General features: G+C 39.5%; 1 protein-coding gene across 1 annotated transcript; it reads right to left on the bottom strand.

The window, feature by feature from the left end:
• Positions 1-8,200: 8,200 nt before the first annotated feature.
• Positions 8,201-10,696, bottom strand: LOC146464309 (axin interactor, dorsalization-associated protein-like). The gene is made up of 4 exons (XM_085130023.1): positions 10,663-10,696; positions 9,921-10,052; positions 8,888-9,014; positions 8,201-8,318 (listed from the first exon to the last, which is right to left on the bottom strand). The coding sequence occupies exons 1-4, from the start codon at positions 10,694-10,696 to the stop codon at positions 8,201-8,203; spliced, it is 411 nt and encodes a 136-aa protein (XP_084986149.1).
• Positions 10,697-11,129: the final 433 nt, after the last annotated feature.

Genomic DNA, 11,129 nt, shown 5'->3' with positions numbered 1-11,129 from the left:
GAAAGTTAAATGGACTTTGAAAACTCTTTATGGCTGACAAATTATGTCATTATTTATTTACCAGTTATTTCAGTTATGTTACTTAGTTGGTGCCAAATATTTAAGGGTGGGGAATTGTCTTTTTCTCTGTGTCCAAGGTTGGGAAGAGAACATAAAGAAAAAAAAAATATTGCAAAATATTCCTGGAGGTTATCTAGCAGCAGAAATTGACCCATACGTTAAGTTCTATTATAACCCACCCATCAATTTTCGTGTGATTTTATTGGCTACAAATTCACAGGACGGTTATCACGCAATAACCCCCGCCTGCGTCAATATTTGCCCTCCTATTATTTCCATTGAAAAGAAAACAAAGCCAGCGGAAAAAAGCCAGCTCAAGAAATTCACCTTTTCATCTTTATCACTTTACAAGGAAGAAAAAACAAACTCATTTTGTAGATGTCCAGTCATGTTTACAGCTAAAAGCTGGTCGCAAATTCTGTTCCGGAAAGTACAAAAATGTCAACTAAACATGCTGTAAACGTCTTTGAGGGTGTAGAAAGTTACGAGTAGACTTTCAGATTTAGTCCTACTCATATTGAGTCAGTTTGTCAAGTTTTCATCCAATCACAGGGAAAATAAAGTTCCTGTAAACCAATCGAATGTAATTGTTTACATCAATCACACGCATCTGCCATCAGATCAGCACTGGCTTTTTTACGAGCGGTTTTCGCACGATGTAAAAATTAATGGGAGGATTAAAATAAATAAACCCCTTTCTGGCTTGCTGGTATGTCGGCTGATAATGTCCTTGGCTGAGAGATTGTCCTCAAAATTTCACATTTGCCCTCGAAGCTTCGCTTCTCGGCCAAACATTCATTTTTCGGACAATCTCTCAGCCTCAGACATTATCAGCCGACATACCAGCCGCCTGAAGGGGTTTATTTACTAAATAACATTGTCTCCTTTGAACCAGTGAAATTCAAAGTTCATTTTGACAAGGAATAATATTGAGTTCTGTTCAATTCATTGAAAAATCAAAAGTTCAATAACTACACAACAGTTCAAAAACCACACATCAGTTCAGTGACAGTAGACCTCAATTGAAAGAATAACTATAGGTGAAAGGTTTTTTTTTATTCCAATAAGGCAGATAAAAGGAGAGGGGAGGGGAGAGGGTTTTACGGGAGCATGGTCCATATTTAGAGTAGGCAGAAAGTGCAAGTGAAACTAATAAGTATCTATGTATTATAAATAATGGTAACAGGCTTGCATGCATTTAAATCTATTGCTCACTCATCCATTGTTTGTTTTTGTAATCATATTTGGCAACAGCTGCCCAATAATGTAGCTTTTTCTTGTACATAGTTCCACTTCCTTCTTGTCAATGATGCAGATTAGTGGCCCATTGGTAAATTTGTAAAAATCTAGAAGTCCTATGGTTCATTGAAAATCAACAAGTCAAATAACCATAGCAACAGTTCAAAAAACACATGCTAGTTCAGTGACAGTAGACCTTAAATGTAAGAAAAGCAATAGGTGATGTGTTTTCAACTTTCTCTCCTTCATGCTTGTCAAGGATGCAAATGAGAGGCCTACTTGTAAATTTCATATTAGTTCAATTCAAAGAACGCTTAAAAATTCAATCACCACACCAAAACAACAAACCTCCCACCCCAACACCCTCACAAAAAAAGACAGAAGATTATATATTAAATGTATATATACAGAGCTGTCATTAAGAGCCGTAACCCGTAACACCTGTTACGGCTGAATACCTTTGAAAGAACCTTGATGTTACAGCTGATCTTGATGGTTGAAGGGTTATTTTACTCAGAAATTATATTGTATAAAAAGCCCTAACCCATGAGCACCATGCAAGTGGTGAGAGTGCAGATGAAGTAAAGGGTGAAAGGGTTGTTTCTTTCAATACTTCACAAATGTCATTTGCAATGCTATTTAATTTATTGTTTAAGATGGTTTGACATCAATAACTTTAACAACTGTCTCACACTAGCAACATGAACCAGGCCACACAGATACATTTCCTTACTCAAGCCCCTCCTCAAGCCCACACTTGCAGGACAACATGATATAAATGCATTTCAGATAAGAGAACAAGATGCCCTTAATCAGCATTACACGGAATGCTTTATGTAGCCCCATTTATTCCCCATGATATGTTTCGCAGATATTTAAAAACTATCCTCCCTTCTAATAAGATTAAATTTAAAGATACAGTTTTTTCGCTTATTTTTATAGTCAACTGTATCCTCCCTTCACAACTGAAATAATTGAATGGTTTTATTCAGAGAGACTGTGTGATATTTTATAGATGTGTTACTGGGAATCATACTCGGAATAACTCTGCAATAACGTCATGACTCCGCTGAAGTGGTCTGGCTTACTTCGCTTTGAATTATTTGATCTGTTTGTAAAAGCGTAGTTTCTTCGCTGTGAACTCTCCCAATTTCCACCGTTTCAACTTTCGAGTACTACCTAGAAGTTATTATTTCGATTTACTGCTCGAAAAACGTTTGTTTTCTTTCTGAAGACGGCAGATCAGAGTCCTTAATTCAGACATGTGGCCGCCATTGAATGAAAACAACTTTTCCAAATGATGATCTGCTTTGACGTCACACAAGTAGAGATGAGTGGGTCCCCTCCCTCGTGATATATGCGCCGATAATGGATTTTGATTGGGCCGCTTTTGTTTAAGACAATCAAAACAATAGATCCCTTCTGGGAGAGGGAAGAATTTAATCTAGGTTTAATGAATAAATCAAATGATGATTTGACGTCACAAAGGAAGGAATGAGTGGGTCCCCTCTCTCGTGATATGTGCATGAAAAATAGATTTTGATTGGGCCGCTTCTGTTGAAGACAATCAGAATAATACATCCCAACCAGGGGAAGACATATTTTAAATCATAAATTAATGTGCACATTTGTGGCTACGACGACGATACCCGACCCAAACCTAGACACGGCCTGCCCTGCGGGCATTCCGTGCAATTACTGTACTATTTATTTATTACACCTCACTTGCGTCTTTATGAAAGAACTACAAAGCACAAAACCGACTTATTACTCTAAGGCCCACATGTAACGGTACTCACGTCGGCAGAAAAGAACTGGAAATGAAGATAACTACATTTACTCACCTCGAAGATTACGAGTCCGTTACAACGAACAGCTTCAATGATACAGGCTTCCAATACTTCACGTCGAGAGATAATTAGGTTCCCGATGTTAACACTACAAACTATGACTGACGATGTCTCCTCTATTATGTTGCATACGGGATAGGGTATTAAAATTTCAGCTTTCGAACGATCAGAAGCCACAAGAGCCAAAAGTCTGAACGCCACTCGTTTTGAGAGTGTGAAATTTTTGCCATGACACAACGCTTAGCTGTCTCGTATTTCCCGTCAAAAAAAAAGAAAAAATTACTCCTTTGGAAGACCGTTGCTCGTGAAGTCGAAGCAATATCTTTAGAACATCTTTTATATCCACAGTTCACAATTCCTGATACTGATGGCTCAAAAATCCGAAGAAATCCGGTGAGGGTAAAAGGCGGAAAGAGTTTGCGGAATGGCATGTGGTATGGCGTGCGGAATGGCATAATTATGCGAAATACGAGATATGCGGAATGACTTAAAGAAATAAATTAACTGAACAGCGCGTCCTGTTTTCGCGCCAATTTTATAAGAGCAGCAGTTTTCTCGATGTTGCGGGCTATTAAACAACCAAACAACAGATCGAGGATTAGAAAATAAAGGCCTGGGATAGAACATGTCTGATCGTTGGATAGGAAGTGAGAGTGAAGAAATCGATGAAGTTTCGCATTCTAGGAACTAAGAATAAATTAAATTTCTGGTTGACAAAAAGAAGGTGGCAGCGAGTAGCCTGGACAAAAAGCAACAGCAGACTTGAGAAATAATATCAGTCCAAGGCCAAAACTGTTATGTGAGAAATTTTAAATTTAATCTCGGTCATTTTTATCAGACTCTTTGACGGTTACATAAGGTAACGAATAAACAATTTGTACAACTCATGGGAAAAATATGTTCTACTTTTTCTCACCTTACATTTTCGTCGAGCTACGAGTACGCAAGACACTGTTGAGCTGCTGACCTAGCTAGCTATTCAATACGGCGATTCATGTAGTTCAGTTACGCGTTATCGAACTAACCATATCCGTATTTAATTAAGGTCTATCACTGAGTGCCAGACGTCCCAACCTAACTTCAAATTTAAAAGCGAAAAAGCCCTAGAGCAAAAAAGCAGATGACAAGTATGGTGTCTAACCTCATCACGGTTTTCGACGCCATTTTGACGAGAAGGCAAACAGGCTTGAAATAACAGTGTTTGTATGGAAATCCGATGTCAAATAATTTTCATAAAACATCGCTTCTGAAAAATTCATGAATTGGAAACTTTTGGCACTAGGAAGAGGATTTTAAATAAAAAAAATTGGAGGGATGTAATTGTGCCAGAAAGCGTCCAGTCGTGTTTTGAATTTTCCATACGTTTCCCTGTATTTTTTTTCCCGCAAACTATTTTTAGAAGCAGTTCACGGCGGCTCGCTATACAGACAAACGCATGGAAAGTTCAAAACACGACCGGACGCTTTCTGGCACAGCTATATTCCTTCAATTTCTTTTCTTAAAATCCTTTTTCTAGTGCCAAAAGTTTCTTATTCATGAATTTTTCTGAAGCAATGTTTTATGAAAATTATTTGACATCGGATTTCCATACAAACACTGTTATTTCAAGGCTGTTTGCCTACCCGTCAAAATGGCGTCGAAAACCGTGATAAGGCCTATTATCGACACTGGTTGAAAGGTTGTGAAACTATTCTTATCACAAATGCATTTTGGTCAAATTGTTCTTGTCCGTTCTTCAAACCCTTCCGATCTCAATATTAATCAGCCCTAATTTTCCCGCTCATGATAAATGAATCATCGAGCATACAGGGCATGAGAATTGATCTTTTACCGAGGGTTTAAAAAAGAACAATGTTTATTATTTGCCCTCGGTAAAGGATCAATCTTTGTTCTGATAAGACTTCACGCTGCCACGTTATTTTTGTCAACCGAAGTCGCAAGGAGAAAAATGAACATGAAATTTAATTTACTACGGATTTACTCATAGTTCCTTGAATGCTAAAAATATAAACAGTTTTCATCGCTTTCTTTACCCTCACTTCTTCCAAATCAACGATCAGACGATCTAAATCCTCGAATTGTTGTTATATTCAGCAAGAGTCCGCAGCATCAAAAAAGCTGCTGCTCTTATAAAATTGGCGCGAAAACATGACGCGCTCCTCAGTTAATTTATTTCCCGCGTAAATCGTATTTCGCATAATTATGCCATTCCGCACGCCATGCCACATGCCATTCCGCAAACTCATTCCGTCTTTTACCCTCACCGGAAGAAATCATGCCTGACCCGGACGCCATCATTCGACTTCGCCGAGACAGGCTGCTGGGCGCCAATTTGACCGGATGTGACGTCAACTTTTGTTGGATGATTCTGATACAAAAAAAGTGCCAGGCTCCCCCCCGCCCCTGGTCGAGCCTAACTAGAACTTTAATTTGTGACTGTACAAATTAATTGCTGAATAACATTCATTGGAATATTTGCAAGCTGGTGTTGCTCCACAGACTCAAAATGAACTCCTCCGGTCCCCGCGCTCAGGAGGTTTGTCACGTCTTATGAAACGCACGACTCACGGCTAATTTAAGGCACTGTTACAATAGGAATTTTTCTTGGAACTTGTCTCGAAATTTTGTCCCGCCGTTGGACCACAAGTTGCACCAAACGTTCCGCAATGCATCATGCACTGAAATGAGCTTGTCTCGCCAAGTTTTTATTACAATCACCATTGCACCAAGTAGAACCGAGTTCTACTTTTGGTCACTGTTTCAGGTAGAAAAAAATTACGAGACATCCTCATTTCAGGGCATGTTACACTAGGCAACGATTAGTGCAACTTAGGGTGAGACAATTTTCAAGAAAAATAGCCTTGTGGAACTAGTACTTTCCTGCGTTTGACTGTGGAATTAGCAGGAAAATATGCTCTCATCGGTATCTTTTGTTTGATTAGGTATGTGCACTGGTATGTGTTTTACGTAATTAGTTAGGGTATTTATAGTCGGGTGTGAGGTTAGTTATTTCATCACGGTCTCGCTTATTCAGCGTTCGGGTTATTTTATTATTTTTGGGGGTGTCACTTGTGTGTTGTTTTCTTTTTATTGTCTTATTTTGCAGATGTTTTCAACTCTTCTATGTGGATGAATTTTCGGGAAGCTGTTGCTCAGAACGTTGTTGCCTTATCTTCGCTTGCGGAATCTTTACCTGGAGTAGTTTTGGCTAGCAGAGCCCCTAGCACGTCAGCCGAGTATACTGCCTCTTACAACCGATGGAAATCCTGGGCGCGGAGTCATTCCTTGATAGCTTTTCTTGCATCACCTTTTGAGTTTGCTCTTTACTTGCGGTTCTTGATGATTGACGCAAAGACAGCGTCCCCTCTGGAGTCTGCCGTCCACAGTATTGCTTGGATGCACAAACTGGGTGGTGAGCCGTCTCCTTCAGATCATCCGCTAGTGAAGAATGTTCTTGCTGGTGCGCAGCCAGCGTATGCTGGCCCATCGCACTTCCAAGAAGGAGCCAGTTACTATATATTTCTCAGCTTGAACATTTAGTTGCTTCTAAGGCCGATCCGATGGCCTCTTTGTATAATATTCGTTCTGTTGTTATTTGTATTTTAGCTTTTGCTGCTTTTCTTCGCTTTGATGAAGTGGCTAAGTTAAATCGTTCAGACGTCGTGATTGAGTATATCTATTTTAAGCTATTTATAGAATTTAGCTGATCAGTATAGGGATGGGGCTTGGGTCGTTATAGCGGCATCTGGTAAAGCTTCTTGCCCTGTTGCCTTGACCCGTCGTTATTTAGAAAGAGCTCATCTTGCCCCATTTAATTTAGCCCTCTGTTTTGTCAGTTATCAAAAACTAAGTATGGATATAAAGCTAGATGTAAAGGTTTAAGTTACTCTCGTTTAAGAGAACTAGTGTTTGAAGATTTTAAGGACATTGTATCTGATATTACCACTATTGGTACTCACAGTCTTGGAAGTGGCGGCGCGACTGCTGCCGCCAACGCAGGAATTCCAGATCACCTTTTTAAAAGACATGACCGTTGGTCTAGTGAATCGGCCAAGGATGGCTACGTTAAAGACTCTTTGTCTTCTCGTTTATCAGTAACTCAGGCTTTAGGCCTTTAGTTTTTTCCTTGGTCTTGCCCGGGGGACCATTGAATATGGGGTACAGCTGGCCTGGGGTTTTCCTCCTAGGAGCAAGTGGACGTACGGGGAGGTTTTTCACCCAGCTGTTGTTCCACAACCCCAGTTCAATTAGGTTTTTTAAGTTTTAGGATTTTGAGCTGTATGTTTCTCGGTTGATTTTGTAGCTTATGTATGTTTATATGCTGTATTTTCTAGCTTTTTCCAGAATAAACCGAACGCTTGGCTTGAAGCGAGCCACACCCAGGGTTGAGTGTGTTTTCGTCTTGGGTCAAACTGAGATTTAGAGGACAGAGTGCTTTTTCACGCAAGTCTTAACGTGATTATGCAAATAGCCTTGTGGTCTTCGCGCGGTTGAATCAACCCCCATGAAGTTTTTTGGCGACCCTCGTTGTCGCATTTGATCCTATACATACTCGATTGAAGAAACGTTCTCCCGTTCAAAGTGTGAATCGCAAATGATGCGATCTGATAGAATTATGGGATAATCTAATTGGCTTGCGTCTGTTTTGTAAGATGTAAGCCGTACTGAAAAACCGCACGAGCTTTTATTATGCACACTAGTAATATTCAAAGATTAGGGAGTGCGTTTCATGTAACTAGGCTCTATCTCCTCTAGAGCCTAGTTACATCAAACGCACTCCCTAATCTTTGATTATTACTAGTGTGCATAATAAAAGCACGTGCGGTTTTTCATACAGAAAAATCCTTTTTGCACGCCCTTACCACACCAACAAAACCCAGATGCTTGACTAAAAGTCTCTTGCGCGAGTCTCGTAGTCTTTCTCCGCCTTCACATTCGCGCGAGACGATTTTCGCGTTCACTCGCGAGTTGCGTTCGCTCTTCTATCCCTGAGAAAAAATAATTGTAACTATTAGTAGTCTTAAAATATACAGACACTAATTTTACATTACTTACAATTCTATACAGGTGGGTCCAGGTTTAAACTCGTCTTGTACCATAAATGCAAAACATCGTGTGCTCACGATATCCTTTTTAGGTTTGTTATGCTTGGACTTGAAGAATATTGCTGTAGGACATTTACGAAACAACCACAAGTTAAAATAAAGTTCACTTTGCTTGGTGGTTCAATGCGACTCCCGATCTCTATGACTACAGGACAGGCAAAGTGGCTACTTTGATGAAAAACAATTTAAGATACTCGAACATAGCCCGCGTTTTGACAAACGAAAGGGGTTATGTGTGTCAAAGGTTGGTTTAACTTTCCAGCATTACCCAAAGCTCGTAAATAAAGCGCTTTACACTAACACTTTACGAGCTGGGTTGTTGGGTTGATATGCCGACACAAAAAGAAACTCAATGAAGAATTCGAAAACGAGTTTCATACACGTTGTTAAAGACTTCTAACACTGTTCATTAAACTCGTTTTTACGCATGAGTGTGTTATAAGAAGCGTCCATAGCGTCAGTTATAAGTGTAAACGTTTGTTAAATTCATCTATGTTTAACATGCGTTTCTTGAACCAGACGGTTCCCCTAGGCCTGTCCGTTGCTTTTATTTTGAATGAGTTTGGTCATATAATGGATATTATCAACTAATAAATTAATACAAGTCAACGTGACACCCCTAATATCACCAATTTACCTCTCGGCAGTTTTTCTATTGGTTTCTGAATTTCAACATCAACGCCAAAGTGGATGAACTTGCCATCTTTTTTGTTTGACATGGGCGTGTCTTGCGGTGGGGTAACGTTAACACTGTTAGCATCTGTGAAAAAGATTGGGGTACAAATACAAATGATTATGCCTCTTTTAGAGAAGAGGCGAATTCTTAGACTAAGTTTAATTTAACATTTGACTGAGGTAGCCTCATCAAGCTAGCTGAACAGGAGCACTGTTCCTACCATTCCTAAATAAATACCCAAATAAAAACTTCTCACATGATAACTGGCAATGACTGTGCCAAACTAGAGCTTATCTGGAGCAATTTCGATTGTATAAAGAAACGTCTCTAATGATAGTCGTGAACTGAAGACCGGCAATATAATACGTGCCTGCACAGCTTGCGGTCTGTTATGCAGTTGACCAGTTTGTCCGCTGAAAATGAGGTTTTCAAACATGGCAATGGTTGGTTTCAAACACTGAGTAAAATTTCCATTTCATGCGTAAAAACGGTGTTTATTGAGGCTCTACGTTTTGGTAGCATTAGCGCTCAGGGGCTAGGTTTACTAGGTTTCTTACAAAATTAGACTGCAAGCAGTCCCTTTCTGGATAGTAGGGAGGTCGCGCAAAATAGCGCGAAAAAACTGGAGCGAACGAGCATAGGGGGGCTTGGGGAGAGGCGGGAAAAAAGCCTCTCCCCAAGTTTCTTCTCGTTTATTTCTTCTCGCTCCAGTCTCGCTGCGCTGTGAGTGCGCCCTCTCGGTTTTCTCTCGACTAACCAGAAAGATACTGCTTGCAGTCTATTACAAAATGCTATTACAAAATGCTTCATCCTCATTTTAACTTCAGAAATTCCACTATTTCACGTTGTAAGCTCTGCCTATTTCACAAGGGAATATCGTTATGCCTTTTTTGCCTGGTGTCAAAAAACCAAGCCTTAAACACAGATGGCCTTCTCAGTTGAAGTTAAGCTCCAACCAATGTGAGAAATCTAACTGTGCTCTCAAACTACCTTTGACTGAGACAGTGAAGAGAGCATTGAGGTAAATATGCGCATCCTTTAGCCCAATCTGAGCAATTCTCACAACAAGCCGATGGAATCCTTCTTCATATGGTATCCTAGGTAACAAAGTTCCTCCTTCAGCTACGAGTAAAAACAACAACTGTTTCAAATTGAGAACACAAAGATCAATTGCAAGATTCACCTAGACTACAGATTATACAGTGTAATGAATAGGGTACTTACATACTTCTACCCACTAGCAAAAGGTCAGTTTGTGCGTGACCTCAGAGAGAACTATCAATAAAATTTTCAATTTATACCAGGAAATGAAATTACAGTCACTGAACTTAAAAAAAAAAAAAGGAAAAACTGAAACCCAAATATAAAAGTCCTGTACACCATCTTGTCCAACTGATCAACTTTGTTTAACGAGAGTGGCAATTAAAAAGCCTAATGAATTACAAACCGGCGACCCTGGGACTCCAGATTGAATCATTTAAAATTTGATACTGTTTGGGAAATGCTGGAGTACTCAGAGCACAGAGGAAAACTTGCAACAAACTCAACACATACAATAATGATGTTGTGTCCTGGAATCGAACACAGCTCCCATTGTTGGAGGGAGAGTGCTAATTATGGAACTAGCAATAGTCTCCTGCTGAGTAAAAAAAAAATAGTAATAAAAAAAAACATAGGGGCCGTGAAGAAATCAAAATGATCAAAGGAAGCTTGCAAAGTAAATTTCGTTTACTTTGGGGCTTTAACTCCAAGAATTTCTTCACCATTTTTTAATTAAAACAATGCCGGATAAGATTTTTGTGTGAGCATATGCTGTTCTAGTAGTAGAATAAAACTGAGGTGAGACTGCGAATGCAGTGATTCCTGGATGCTTTCCATTGTTCGGACCTCAAGCTGGTCATCCTATGTTCGTCTTCAAAATGAGGCACATCATTAATTCAGAATGCACTTATAGAATTTGTACATCCTTCTGTTAAAGGGAAGGGTTCACGGTTCTGCGCATGTCCATGAATCAAAATACTTTTTTGCCTTTGCTCGCTATGACCCAAGCCTGTTTAATTTTTTTTTGTTGTTTATGAACCATTCGGAAGGGAAATAGTATAGGTAACTCGGGTGGTAATTTATTTAATATATGATTGTGTCATTTTGCATGCTGATAACTTTAGACACATCAACCGTGGCATAAATCCTACAGGTCAA

This window comes from Pavona decussata, unplaced genomic scaffold (genome assembly GCF_977016875.1).
Source record: "Pavona decussata unplaced genomic scaffold, jaPavDecu1.1 SCAFFOLD_166, whole genome shotgun sequence".
NCBI classification, from domain to species: Eukaryota; Metazoa; Cnidaria; class Anthozoa; order Scleractinia; family Agariciidae; genus Pavona; species Pavona decussata.
The sequence above is the reverse complement of the archived record's forward strand: the minus strand, read 5'-3'. Positions and strand labels throughout refer to the sequence as shown.

What these genes read in the sequence shown, in the direction of transcription:
- LOC146464309 (XM_085130023.1), bottom strand. Translation starts at nt 10,696, where the DNA reads ATGGTGAAGAAATTCTTGGAGTTAAAGCCCCAAA. An exon ending in CTTCACTGTCTCAGTCAAAG is followed by an intron (nt 9,015 to 9,920) that starts GTAGTTTGAGAG and finishes TCTTTTTCACAG; the next exon opens with ATGCTAACAGTGTTAACGTT. An exon ending in GAAAAACTGCCGAGAGGTAA is followed by an intron (nt 8,319 to 8,887) that starts ATTGGTGATATT and finishes TAAATGTCCTAC; the next exon opens with AGCAATATTCTTCAAGTCCA.